This window comes from Dipodomys merriami, unplaced genomic scaffold, assembly GCF_024711535.1.
Source record: "Dipodomys merriami isolate MVZ:Mamm:240054 unplaced genomic scaffold, mDipMer1.0.p SCAF_15, whole genome shotgun sequence".
In the NCBI taxonomy this organism is placed as follows: Eukaryota; Metazoa; Chordata; class Mammalia; order Rodentia; family Heteromyidae; genus Dipodomys; species Dipodomys merriami.
In genome coordinates this window covers 34,775,031-34,790,448 of record NW_027202826.1, presented here as the reverse complement: position 1 = coordinate 34,790,448, position 15,418 = coordinate 34,775,031, and the positions used below count along the sequence as shown (strand labels likewise).

General features: G+C 37.8%; 1 protein-coding gene across 1 annotated transcript in view; it reads right to left on the bottom strand.

The window, feature by feature from the left end:
• The window catches only part of Fat4 (FAT atypical cadherin 4), a 168,535-nt gene that overhangs the window by 49,322 nt on the left and 103,795 nt on the right, over positions 1 to 15,418 (bottom strand). Inside the window, exon 7 of the mRNA XM_070022562.1 lies at positions 225 to 405. Coding sequence (XP_069878663.1) covers positions 225 to 405 — 181 coding nt within the window. The remainder of the gene's footprint in view (positions 1 to 224; positions 406 to 15,418) is intronic.

The following is a 15,418-nucleotide window of genomic DNA, read 5'->3' as shown; positions in this document are numbered from 1 at the left end:
TGAGTCTAAGAAAGGAAAGTCTATGAAACTCTTATCTCAAATTAATTTTTAAAAAGCCAGAAGTGAATCTCTAGCTCTTGCTTTGAGCAAAATAGCCAAGGGAGAGCACCTAAGCTCTTGGGCTTAAGCATACCATGAGCACCCATGTGAATACATACACACACACACACACACACACACACACACACACACACAACAATGTCCACAAAATCAAATGCACTGACCTTATGACTGCATTTGTTGATGCATCTGCATCTGAAGCATTTACCAACAACACATCGGTTCCAGTGGGTGCATCTTCAGAAATCTCTGTGAAATACATTTTGCTGGCAAAAGTGGGGACATTGTCATTGATGTCATCTATGATGACATTGATTGTTCCAGTTCCAGTCAGGGCAGGGGATCCTAGAAAGAAAAGAAAATCAACTCGTAGCCCTTTATGAATAGTTCACTATAGACAGAATTCCAGAAGAGATTTCTGGAAACATCCAAGCAAAATTTCTGAACACCTAAGACAAACGACTGAGTGATTTTTTAAAAACTTCCTCTACAAGAACAAGGTTTTCCTTGATAACCTATGATTTGAACTTTGCTGAGCCCGCTCCAGAAGCGAACATTGGTGTTCTCTCATGAAGGGTTGATTTGACAATATGGTGTGATAGTATCTTTAAACACATTAACCACAAAGGAGACACTAAATCACAAAGAAGACACTACTGGCCATTTCTCTGAAATGACATAAAGAAATGTAGAACAGACCTGCAGCAACCTAGGACTTGGAACAGCTGGCCAACAAACTAAGTGTTGTTGACAATCCCTTTACTATTAGAATTTCCAAAACAACCTCTGATGGGGTTAAATCTCATTTTCTGTGTTCTATTTGTGTTAGAGAAAAAAGGTTTGTGTTATATCTCCATATTGTAATTTCTCCAAGTTATGACTATATATTTACATCAATGAGTTGACATAGAGGCATTATTGCACGTATTTTATACTTAATGAAATAATTCATTTTACTTTCAGCTTTAGATATGTTGTTATCGATGACACACAGTTATAAATCCAACATTTAACAAAGCTTGGAGCTTACTCTCCATAAACACAATGTTAGCCGATTCATTCTGTGGTGAAGGCCAGACTGCATTCATATTTGGCGAGAATGCTGTGGGCTGTCCTCGTAACTACAGGGAAAATTACATCCTTGGGTTGTATGCTCAAAACCATTCATGAACCTTAACCCTTCAAAGTTAAAGCAGTGAAAATGCATTCAGTTGCACTTGTCTAAATTAAAATAAAACCCAGATACATTCTTTTTCTCTTTGTGTTGATATTTTACCTTCCATAGAGTTTTTTCTCTTTATGAAAAGCTTCAATCTTACTTATTTCTACCACTTGGTTTCCTATAAAGCCATCCATTCATGCATCTGTAAGGTGCTTATAAAATAAATGTTCTTAACACAGAACAATGCTGAGATCCACAGCCTTCCAGAATGGTTATTTTTTTGATAATTTTGTGATTTTCTGATGCTTCTGTTGCCACTACTCAAACATTTTTTTTCTAATTGTAGATTGTAGTTACTGATAGCAAAATACCAATCAACTTTTGTGTTCAGATGGATATGAAGCTGAAGCCACATCCTAGAAAAGTACAGAGCAAAAGGCTGGAGTGATCAGGGGCATGAGTGATGTCTACAATGCTGGAACCTCAGATTTTACACCAGAGATTTTATATTAGCTGAGGTGAATACTGTCAAAAGTAGATATTTGTGGGCTGGGAAGGTGGCTCAGTGGTAGAGTGCTTGCCTTGCATGCTCAAGGCCCTGGGTTCGATTCCTCAGCACCACATAAGCAAAAAGAAAAAAGCCGGAAGTGGCGCTGTGGCTCAAGTGCTAGAGCGCTAGCCTTGAGCTGAAGAGCTGAGGGACAGCGCTCAGGCCCAGAGTTCAGGCCCCATGACCGGACCCAAAAAAAAAAGTAGATATTTGTGCAACTAAACTTAGGTTGCAGGTTAATCATTTTGTATGTATATGTGTATATACATCGTGATCATATACAGAAAGATATATGTGTGAATAAAATCATCAAATTAAAATGCTTCACATTCCTGCTAGGTGCTGGTGGCTCACACCTGTAACCTAGCTATTCAGGGGGCTAAGATCTGAGGATCATGATTCAAAGCCAGCATGGACAGGAAAGACCACAAGATTCTTACCTATAAGAAAAAGCTTTTCTTACCACAGAAAAAGCTGGACATGGAGCTGTGGCTTTTCTTACCACAGAAAAAGCTGGATGTGGTGCTGTGGTTCAAGTGGTATAGCACTAGCCTTGAGCAAAAAGGAGCTCAGGGACAGCACCCAAGCCCAGAGTTCAAGGCCCAGGACTAGTTTTTTAAAAAAAAGCTTCAAAATGCTTCTATTCCTCTCAGTTGGTAGTAGGTAGTATACTTTTTTAGAAAGGAAAATAGTTTAAAATATGGTTTAAAATAGTTTAAAGTATTCTCTCTCTCGCTCTCTCTTTTTTTTTTTTTGTCTGTCATGGGGCTTGAACTCTGGGCCTGGGCACTGTCCCTCAGCTCTTCAGCTCAAGGCAAGATCTCTATCACTTGAGCCACAGTACCACTTCTGGTTTTCTGGTGGTTAATTGAAGATCAGAGTCTCACAGACTTTCCTGCCTGGGCTGGCTTTGAACCACGATCCTCAAATCTCAGCCTCCTGAGTAGCTAGGATTACAGGTGTGAGCCACCAGCACCAGGCTCATGTTCTATTTTAATTGTATAGACATCTGTTTTTATAGCTCTCAAGATATTTCTTACCTCAACCTTTCGACCCAATCCTATAACAATATTGTCTAGGAGGTGGTTCTAAATCACAATATATCTTAGGGATCACATTGTAGTATCTGAGTTTCATTCACAAAAAAAAATGTAATTCTTCCCCCATAGTATAACCCTTGTTTTCTTGGTATTTGATGTCTGTGCCCTGCATCTTTTATATACATTTTTCTAATTGGGGGAGGGGAAGGGAAATAACAAAATGCTGAAACAAGGATACAGGTTGACCCATTTTGACAATGAGATGTACAAGACACTATGTAGAAAACGAACTTTCCAACTTTGGGGCAAGTGGGGTATTGGGGAGGTGGGTAGGAAAGGGATGGTAGGGGGAAACAAAGGAGGAGGTAACAATGCTCGATAGGAAATGTACTCATTACCTTACTCATGTAACTCATGTAACTTACTCATGTAACTATTTTTACATAAAAAAATTTAAAAATTGCAAAAAAAAATCTTCAAAATTTTATAGAAAATAGGCTGAATCAGAAAATTCTCAAATGAAAACTTTAAAAATTTACTGCAGAAGCCACATGAACTCAGGAGGCTGAGATCTGAGGATTAAGATTTGAAACCAGCTCTTTGAGGAAAGTCCATGCATTTCTGGTCTCCAACTAATAAGCACAATCCCAGAAATGAAGGTGTGTTTGAAGTGGTAGAACACCAACCTTGAGTCAAAAATCTGAATATTTCTAATAGGCATATTTTTCTCCAATTCTCAATGCTTAGACTTTTTGTTTTTGTTTTATATTTTTTAAAAAAAGATCACCATATCTGGCACCAGTAGCTCACACCTATAATCCTAGCTACTCAGGAGGCTGAGATCTAAGCACCAAAGTTTGAAGCCAACCCAGACAAGAAAGTCTTTGAGACTCTTATCTCCAATTAACACCAAAAAAATAAGAAAAAAACAAAAACAAAAACAAAAACAGAAGCAGAGCTGTGGCTCAAGTGACAGATTGTAGTTTTTAGCCAAAAAAACTCAGAGACCGCTCCCAGGGCCTGAGTTCCTTGAGTCTAAGTGTCTGCCACACACATGGAAAACCATGCATCTAGATGAGTAACAGTACGTTAGCCAGGAGCACGTGGCTTCCTTGTCTGCAGTTTGTGGCCCTTTGTTGCTGATGGGTTTTTCTGAGTTAGTAAGCAAACAGGAACATTTGGGGTTTACACAGGAAATTTTTCCACAAGTTTAACATCACTGTCTTCATACCAAAAATGATCTTCTTTTTCCAGATAAGTTTTAAAGTAACGAGGAGCCACAGATGACCCTGACATGAGATGTGACCACAAAGGGTCCAAAAATTTTTTTGTCTATAAAAGCTGAATATTGAGGCTGGGAAGGTGGCTTAGTGGTAGAGACTTGCTTAGCAAGCATGAAGCCCTGGGTTCAATTCCTCAGTACCACAAAAAAAAGCCAGAAGTGGCACTGTGGTTCAAGTGGTAGAGCACTCGTCTTGAGCAAAGAGAGCCTCTAGGACAATGCCCAGGCCCTAAGTTCAAATCCCATGACTGGCAAACAAACAAACAAAAAGCTAATAGGCTTTATTATTCTCTGATTTTCAGTGCTTACATTTTTTTTTTTTAAAAAAGCAATGTAGCGCTGACCCTCAAGCCAAAAACGTTCCCCAGAATCCCTCATCCACAATTACTAGTTCCTGTCCACGTGGTATGCACCTCCAGAACACATGGACAGTATGGTGCAATTTCTATAACCATCTTGACTCTATTCTTTCCACTGATATACCCATAACTCATGTTAATTCTTCAAGGAAAAACTTACAAAATTCACCATAAATTTCTAAGTCTTTGATGAGATTTAACAAAGCTCCACTTCTGGCTTTTTTGAGGTTTATTGGAGATAAGAGTCTCATGGACTTTGCTGCTCAGGCTGGCTATGAACAGTGATCCTCAGATCTCAGTCTCCTGAGTAGCTAGGATTATATGCATGAGCTACCAGTGCCTAGCTCCAAGTCTGACTATTTAAAAAAGTGTTTCTGAATTTATGAGTTCAGATAAAACTTTTCTAGATGTTTCAGCCTGAATTATTGTCAATATTATACTTCTGACATAAATTCTATTAAGTTGTAAGCTAAATGTGAGCAGGAATAATTCTGTTTAATTTATCTTTGCAAAAACCTACAATCCACACCATTAGAGTCCAGCATCATCTATGTCCATTTCTTTCATTGGACTTATGGAAATTGGGTCTGCTGACTACAGAGATGAAACCCCTTGAAATACACAATCTGGGAACATAGGCCGTAGCCTAAGGCTGGGGTCTGAAAATAAAGCAAAGGTCAAAGTTTTGGAGATACAACAGCTACTTTGAAACAGAAGGTCTCAATTAATCATGAATCCCATGAGGAGATGAAGAAAACTAAGCGCCAATGTTCAGCATAAGGGCATGTGATAATGATGAATGATGCAGGTAGTGTTATAATGGGGAAAGACTTTTCAATTTCATCTGGGATTGATTGATGAGAACCAGATGCAGCCAAAGAGAAGTGTGTATAAAGACACAAGACACACACTCCTAGAAGAGGATAGTGAGGTTCTAAAGGGACAGATGACATACAAGGGCAAGGTCTCAGAGATGGATAATTACACAGTAGAACATGGTACATGATGAGAAGTCATCAGAATTACAATCATCATTCAAAAGCCAGCTGTAATTAGTCACTGAAAGGTAGAGAGGGAATTTTAAATTTTCAAATTTGACTTTTTAAAATTATACATAATTTTATATTTTATATATTTATATACTGTATATATAAATATATGAAATATTTATATATTACATATAAATAAATGTATTTTATGTTATGTTTATAAATATATTTTATATATACTGATGTATACATATGCATATTTAGATATGCAGACACACAGATGTATCTATTTATATATTCATATTTTTATATGTATATATAACTATGTATACATATACATAGGTTTATATAAACACATATAAATTTATGTGTACATATTGATATAAGTAAATATATTTATACAAGTAAATATATACACAAAAATATAAAATAATTAAATTTATAAAATTATTTTCAATTTTCAGTGTAAACAGCAAAAAAGTAATGTATATTAATTTTGGTGTTGGGGGGGTGAGTGTCTTGGTACTGGAGCTTGAACTCAGGACCCACTTCATGCTTCCTGCTTCTCCCTTTAGGAAATTCTCTGAACAGTTTAACAGAAGATCTCATAGTTTCTGCTTTATAGCTTCTAGAGCCTTATATGGTTTGTATAGCTGGACACATGGAATTCTTGCTGCACTGACCTGTATAAGAAAAATTGTGTGTGTGTACAAATCCTGGGGCTTGACCTCAGAGCTCAAGCACTATCCCTTAGCTTCTTCTCTCAAAGCAAGTCCTCTGCTACTTGGGCCACAGCTCCATATCCACATTTTGCTGGGTAGTAGTAGGTAAGAGTCTCATTGGTTTTCCTGCCTGGCTGGCATCAAACTTAGATCCTCAGATGTTCACCACATGAGTGGCTGGGACTATAGGCATGAGCTATGTCACTATATTTCAATTTGAATCTATATATAAATATACAAATATTTAAAATATAAAGATATCAAATATAAGGGTGTAAAACATTTTAAATATGACCAACAGTTTTGAATTTGAAATTTTCAACTTCTTATAGTACTGTTATGTTAATTACAAGTTGTATAAATAAATTTAAGTAACTATGGTAGACACTCAGATTTATTCATTATCTCTTCAGCACTCTCAAAACCACCAGATTTTCATGAGGATAACTGCATACTACATGAGGAAAGTAAATAGAACTAAGCAAAATAACATAGTATTATTACAAAAACAACCTGAAAGTTTGTGCAGCAATGTGAGCGGTATAGCCTTATGTGACTGAAAAAAATGATTAAAATGGTTTAATTGTATGCTGTTTTACAAGAATGTTTAAAAATTATCAAATAAAACATAATACAAGATAAATATTTTCCCTACAAAAAAGCACACTGTAACAAAATTAGTCTTTTCAGGAAATTAAAAAATAAACGATGTTGAAACTCTGAGATACTAGAGATTGCCACTGAAAGATACTGAACCTATGTCCTCTTTAATACAAACAAATGAACTATAAATACATAGTTTAACTATTTAAATGAGTTTCAGCAAGTTTTAACAACAGAACATTGGAAGAATGAAAAGTCTTTCACATGAAATCAAGTTATTTCCATTGTGTGCAATATTTACTTTTTAGACTATACAGATTTCAAATTGGATGTATCAGAGGTAGTTTATTGCCATTTCAAGTCATATCTCATGTATATGATCAGATTTGTGGCTTATTTGGTATTAGTAAGTAAATAGCTGAAAATCTTTTCTCAGGGCCTTCGTGCAATCCCTTGGCTTCTTTTTCTTAAAGTTAACCCTCTACCATTTGAGCTATACCTCCACTGCCAGCTTTCCTGTCCTAGCTGAGATCTTCACATCTCAGGCTCCTGAGTAGATAGGATTATAGGTGCGATTCCCAGCACTCTGAAAAAAAATTCTTACTAGCATCTTGTATATGCATTTTTCGAGTTTGGGGAGGGGAAGGGAAATAACAAAAATAAAAATAAAAAGAATACCTGATTTAAGCCAAGTTACCTTAATAAAATATTCATAATAAAAGTTACATTACTCACATATGTGAGATAAAGTTTGACTAAGAACAAATAATTATGAGCAAATAAAACAATATGCAATTCATTAACAATAAAAACAAACTTCCTAAGACCAAAGCACCAACGGAAATAACCAGAACTGCTTTAGATTCAAATGCACAAATAGGTAAATGCAATTAATTTCTGGTAATTGCAGACAACTCTGAAAATAATGAATTTATGGGATCATTGATGTAATATAAAATGTTTTCAAGTATATTCATTATTAAAAATTAAAATGTTTGACCATGCACAGGTGCCAGTGGCCTATGCTTATAAATGCTAGCTACTCAGGAGGCTGAGATCGGAGGATCTCGATTTGAAGCCAGCCTGGGCAGGAAAGTCTGTGAGACTCTTATCTCCAATTAAACACCAAAAATCTGGAAGTGGAGTTGTGGGTCAAGTGTTAGAATAGAGTGGTGGCCTTGAGTAAAAAAGCTCAGGACAGTGCCCAGACCCTGAAAAAGCACAAAAATTTTTTTTGACCTATACAATGTAAGCTTTTCACAAAAATAAAATACAAAATTTCAAACAAAAATGTAGTCTTTGGGAAATGACTCTTGAGATGTAACATGTCACACACACAATTGTACCCGCTCAAATCACAGCCTTATGTGATGCCAGGGACTCCCAGTAAACCATGTGACAGATTGTATTAATTCAAAATGTCACCATATGTTCCCCAAGAAAATAAAGCACGTGATTAGTCATTTTAGCTTTTAACACTAAGTCTTGCAAAAACACCATTTTTTTCCTTCCATTAAAAAATAATTTCCCATCCTGCCGAAGGGTGCTGTTTATTCCTTCTCTCAGTTGGATGATAAATCTCCTTAATTAGAAATGCTAATAATGGAAGATTAGCAGCAGACCTATCAATTATGCAGACCATGAACACCACATTCTATATTCAAAATATCTGTACATCGTTTTAGTATACTAAACAGGGATATTATAAATAAATATGGGAAAATGCATTTAATTTGGGTACAAATTAATCTCCCAAACCCATATTAAACACACACACACACACACACACACACACACACACACACACACACACACACAAAACCCAACAGACCATATTTACTACATGTATACTGTGCATATTGTGTGATTTTAGTATGAAATTTAACATTTGCTTGTATTTTACACATTCGGAGGCCATTGCATTTATACTTCTTAATGAGGTGTGAGGACAGTAATTTCTAACTTATAAATATTTTTACGTTAAGATCTATTTTAGCTAAGTGCCAGTGGTTCACACCTGTCTAATCAGGAGATTGAGATTTGAGGATCAAAATTCAAAGCAAGCCCAGGCAGTAAAGTCTGTGAGACTCATGTCCAACTAGCCACCAGAAAACCAGAAATTGTAGAGCACTAGCTTTGAATAAAAAAAGCTCAGGGACAGCACCAGGACCTGAGTTCAAGCCCCAGAACCAGCACGGACACACACACACACACACAAATAATAATAATAATAGTAGTAGTAGTAGTAGTAGCTATTTAGTGACAAAGAACCACAAATAATTTACTTCCTAATTTAATGCTTGTCTTTTTTTCTTTTATTTATTGTGAGAATACTGTAGAGAAGGGTTACAATTACATGAGCGAGGTAATGAGTACATTTCTTATCAAGCCTTGTTGCCTCCTCATTTGTTTGCCTTACCATCCATTCCCATCTCCACTCCCCCCAACCACCGTGCCAATGTTGTAAAGTTCATTTTTCGACATAATGTCTTGTACATCTCATTGTTGCAATGGGTCCACCTATATCCCTACTTAAACAATTTGGTTTTTCCCTTCCCCTCCACAAATTATACCAACATCAATTACAATGAAAGCAGGGTTATACCATGGGGGAGGGACATACAAAGAAACAAGAGCAAGAAAGAAAAAAAAAATTTGAGTCCTTACCTTAGGGTTCATTTCGCTTAACATCAACTTAATCTGACCTTTCTGCTTGACTCAGACATATATTAGTTATTGAAAATAAGGGAAACCATGGGACTATGTTTCTTTGGGCCTGGCTTACTTCACTTAATATAATTTTTTCCGTCTTTCCATTTCCTAACAAATGGGGCAATGTCATTCTTTCTGATGGAGGCATAGAATTCCATTGTGTATATATACCACATTTTCTTGATCCATTCATCTACTGAGGGACATCTGGGTTGGTTCCGTATCTTAGCTATGGTAAATAGTGCTGCAATAAACATAGTCGTGCTGGTAGCTTTAGTATGGTCTTGTTTGTGATCGTTTGGGTAAATGCCCAAAAGTGGGATTGCTGGGTCATAGGGGAGCTCTGTGTGGAGTCTTTTGAGGAACTGCCCTACTACTTTCCAAAGTGGTTGAACAAGTTTACACTCCCACCAACAATGCAGTAGGGTTCCCTTCTGTCCACATCCCCTCAAGCATCTGTTGCTATTAGAGTTCTTGATTATAGCCATTCTAACTGGGGTGAGGTGGTATCTCAATGCTGTTTTGATTTGCATTTCTTTTATGGCTAGGGAGGTTGAGTATTTCTTCATGTGTCTATTGGTCATCCTTCTTTCCTCTTCAGAGAAGTTTCTCATTAAGTCTTTTTTTTTGGGGGGGGGGGGTCCGGTCGTGGGGCCTGAACTCTGGGCTTGGGCGCTGTCCCTCAGCTCTTCAGCTCAAGGCCAGCGCTCTACCACTTGAGCCACAGTGCCACTTCCGGCTTTATTCTTTTTGCTTATGTGGTGCTGAGGAATCGAACTCAAGGCCTCATACATGCAAGGCAAGCGCTCTACCACTGAGCCACCTCCCAGCCCCACTCTCATTAAGTCTTTAGCTTGATACTGGCACAAGAACAGACCTCAGAACCAATGGAATAGAATTGAAAACCCAGAAATGAACCCACAGACCTATAGCCATTTAATCCTTGATAAGGGAGCTAAAAAAAATAGAATTGTAGAAAGACAGCCTCTTCAGTAAACATGCTGGCAAAATTGGTTAATCACTTGTGTAGAAAACTAAAGCTAGATCCTTATGTATCCCCCTGCACCAGAATCAACTCCAAGTGGATCAAAGACCTCAGAATCAAAGCAGACACTCTGAAAACATTACAGGATGAAATAGGAGAAACCCTAGGTCTCCTTGGCAGGGGCCGAAATTTTCTTAATAGAGACCCAGAAACACAACAAATGAAAGAAAGGTTGGACAAATGGGATTGCATGAAGCTGCAGAGCTTCTGCATGGCAAAGGACATAGCTAGCAAGATCAATAGAAATCCCACTGATTGGGAGAAGATCTTCACTAGCCATACAACAGACAAGGGTCTCATATCTAAAATATACCTGGAACTCAAAAAATTAAATCCCCCAACAACAAATCCTCAAAGAAACAACTGTCCAATAAATGCTTGTCTTTTAATAGTAGTACAAAAGGGTTTCCATGCAACAAAACATTGTTTCCATTTTGTGTGGGTGCTGGGACTTTGATTTAAACTCAGGCTTTTTCAATGAATTCAGAGGCATCACGGTCACTTAACTATCTTGTTCAGCTGGTACTCTAGCACTGGAACCACACCTTCAGCCTTCAATGATCTTTTCCACATAAAAAATGAATCCCCAAGGGCTGGGGAGGTGGCTCAGTGGTAGAGTGCTTGCCTTGCATGCATGAGGCCGTGGGTTCAATTCCTCAGCACCAATTAAGCAGAAAAAGCTGGAGGTGGCACTGTTGCTCAAGTGGTAGAGCGCTAGCCTTGAGCTAAAGAGCTGAGGGACAATGCCCAGCCCCAGAATTTGGGCTTCACAACCGATAAAAAATAAAAATAAAAGAATCCCCAAAAGAAAACTCATAAATATTCCTTATAAAAAACACACTATAAGCCAGGCACTGGTGGCTTATGCCTTGTAATCTTCACTACTCAGGAGGGTGAGTCCTGAGGATCTTGATATAAAGCCAGCCCCATCAGGGAAGTCCATGAAGATTCTTCTCTCCAATTATCGCCCCCCCAAAAAAACCCAGAACTAGAGCTGTGGCTCAAAGTGGTAGGTCACTGGCCTTCTGCAAAAAATCAAAACAAAACAACAACAAAAAAAAAAACTATGGAGAGCCCCAAGGCCCTGAGTTCAAGTCCCAGGACTGACAAAACAAATAAAAAACACTACAGTGGACAATCAAGCTGTGGGCAACAATGAGTCACGATGGCTTCAGATCCTATAGTCACTGATAAACAGTGGAGACCAAACATGATGGGCTTAACTTTTCTTGATAGAGGAGTTGCAGTTATGTGAGTCAGGTAAAGCGTGCATTTCCTTTTGGAAAATGTCACCCCTTCTCTTGCTCTCTACCAATTTTTCCCTCCCACCTCCCTCCACAAGTTGTATAGTTCATTATCAACAGTGTCTAGGAATACCACTGCTGCATTTGTTCACCCTTTGTCCCTACATTTCTGTGTCCCCCTTACCCTCCTAAAGACAGATAAACAAACAAGACAAAAGGAAAACACAAACAGCAACAAAGAGAAAACCTCTTCTTTACATTTCCTTGAGTCCATTTCAGTAAATATTATTTCTTATCATCAGAAGCAAACAGGCTTTACACCTTTGTAATCCTCTGCTAAGAATATCCTCCTTTGGTCTCACTGTGTGTGTGTGTGTGTGTGTGTGTGTGTGTGTGTGTGTTTTAACTTAGGGGACATCTCAAATTTTCTTAGATCAATACTTTAGGCCTCTTAATTGATTTGTCTAATTTTCTAACTTCCTATAGCTACAGAAGTCCCACTTTCATCTCCCACTGGCTCAACCCTCAATGTGGATAAAATACATTCATTACCTACCACTGAATGAGGTTCAGCACAGATCACCTGAAAACATGGCAAAACATGTTGCATTTTTTTTTTTTGGTTGGTCATGGGGCTTGAACTCTGGGCCTGGGCTCTTCAACTCAAGGCTAGCGCTCTACCACTTGAGCCACAACACCACTTCTGGTTTTCTGGTGTTTGACTGGAGATAAGAATCTCACGGACTTTACTGCCCCAGCTGGCTTTGAACTATGATCGCAGATCTCTGCCTCCTGAGTAGTTAGGATTACAGGCGTAAGCCATTGGCTCCTGGAACTATTGCACATTTTATCTGAAGGAATTTGGAACATGGAATATGTGCATACTGAGACTTGAACTCAGGACCTTGGGATCCGGTGAGGCTTTTTCACTCAAGGCTGGAACTCTACTACTTGAGCCATACCTCCACTTCTAACCTCTTTTTCCTCCTGAAGGAGGCCCCAAGACCTCTAGATGAGAGGTACACTCCCACACACACAGCAAAAAAGGATCTTCAGCTCTGAAATTATGAGGGAATCCTGAGAGGGACCTCAAATATGGGCCTACTGCTTCCCCCTTTTACGTTGTTTTCCAGAACTCTCCACTCTCTAGTCAAACCTAGTACAATTCTCCACAAACTAAACTAAGTCTTAACTTTCTTGTGAAAATCATCAGTGTCATACAAAACTTACATAAAACGTATACAAAAACGTATTTAAAACTTATACAAACATATAAAATGTTATGCTTCTACCTTTTTTAACTGTCTTTTCCAAGTCTAGCTGACAAGATTGTGGCAAGTGAACCTAGAATGATTAGAAAGAAAAAAAAAGATTCTTTCATACATCAAACTGGAATTTTCAGTGTCTTCTCTTTCAGGGACTAAAGTAATAGGCTCCAAGACATTCCCTTTCTTCTTCTTCTTCTTTCTCTTCTTTTTTCTTTCTCCTCCTCCTCCTCCCTTCTCTTTCCTTCCTTCGTTCCTTCCTCCCTCCTCCCCTTTCCTACTCCTCTTCTTTTTCATCTTCTTGGCTTCAGACAGCTTATTATTTGCAAAATTAGATCCTTCCAACTCTCTATTTGGATAAATTTAACTCTCTCTGGACTACAAGGCATATGAGCCACATTCATGGGTTCATCTTCAAGGCTGTTCTCTGCTTCATTCTAGCCCAGCCTTCTTCATCTGCTGACTATTTACCAGAATGCCTGACTCGACCCTCTGGGGAAGCTATCATCTCCACTCTGGGGCCATGAAGATTGCACTTATATTTAATACACTGACTGAATTTCCTCTCCTAGTGAGTGGATTTCATTTTGTGTACCACCTATCTCTCTAACTCCAGTCCAAACTCTACCAGTACAGATTCTTTCTTTTTTATAGTTTCTTCAACAGCTAGATGCAGAGTTGGAAGAGAGTACTCAATAAAAGTTTCCTGACCAATCAGTACAAGATGTGCATTGTATATCCTTAAAGTATAGAATTACATAGTCCCACACGCTCATCAGAACTTCTAAGGTATATGAAGTTAGCATCATGGTTGTATAGGGGCAAGGGGCGGGGGAGCGCCATTACTGGGACTTAAACTCAGGACTTTGCATTTTCACTTGGCTTTTTCACTTAATAGCTGATGCTCTACCATTTGAGCCATGCCCCACCTTTAGCTTTTTGCTTGTTAATTAGAAATAAAAGAGTCCCATGTACTATTCTGCCTAGATTGTCTTTGAACCATAAACCTTAGATCTTCACCTCCTGAGTAGCTGGAATATTAGGTGTATGTACTCATACCTAGCTATCTTTAGATTTGAACAAATGTATAATAATAATCAGCAGTTGTAATCAGTAATGTAATTGTCTACCTATAAAGTCTAATATATTTTTAATCTTTTACCACAGCAATTTAATGTAAACAATGCCTAAATTTAAGCTTACTTTCAAAATACTAAAAAGGCTTTCAAAGGCTTGTTTTCATCAGTACAATTACTGAGCCTAATGATTTTTTCACTTTAAAAGTTTTGAAATATATATTGATTTGGGAAGAGTAAAATAAAAGTGGAAGGGTTTGTTCATTAAAGTAAAATTATTTATGAAAACTGTCTCTAAATTGTGTTGTAGAAAATCTATGTGACTTAAAAGAAACAGAATTTTTAAGGAATATTCTGATTTGTTTAAAGCAAGTAGTAAATATGGCTTGGGTGACTCAGAATTTGGTCAAAGGCAGAAATCTTGGAGACTCCTCCTGACTTTGCTGCTATTTTGAGCTAAAAGTTGTGGCAGATTGCTTACTTACCCCATGCTTCAGTTCCCTTATCTGAAAAATAAAGGAAATGGATTGGCTCAGCTCCAAGAAGTCTTCTGGTAAAGATCATGGTTTGGTTTTTTGTTTTGTTTTTTTTGTTTGTTTGCTTGTTTCTTTGTTTTTTAGACAGTACTGGAGTTAGGTCTTAGGGATTCACATTCTTTCTTGGACTTTTCACTGAAAGCTGGTGCTCTATCACTTGAGACATGGCTCCATTTTCAGCTCTTTGATGGTTATTTGGGTATGAGTCTCACAGACATTTCTGCCGGGGCTGGCTTTGAACTGCCATCCTCAGATCTCAGGCTCCAGATTAGCCAGGATGACTGATGTGAGCCACAGGCATTTAGCTAGTAATGATCATTTTAAATGATATTTCTTTGACTCAGAACTTTTTGTATAATACTTTGTTTAAAAAGACCTCCATACAAAAGCGGTGCTGTGGCTCAAAGTGGTCGGGTATTAGCATTGAGCAAAAAAAACTCAGGGACAGGTCCCAGGCCCTGAGTTCAAGCCCCATGACCAAAAGTAAATAAATAAATAAATAAATAAGTTTATTTGTTTGGGGGAGGGTAAAGGGAAGCTCAGAAATAGTGGGATATAGACACTATGTTGAAAATGAACTACACAACTTGGAGGGGCAGGAGGACTGAGAGGGAAAAATTAGGAGAAACAAAGAAAGGACACTGTTCAAAATGAAATGTATTCATTCATACTTGACCTATGTAACTATAACCCTTCTGTACATAACTCTTACAATAAAAATTAATTTAAAATATAAAGAAAGAAACCAACAAACAAAAAAAGACCTCCGTGCT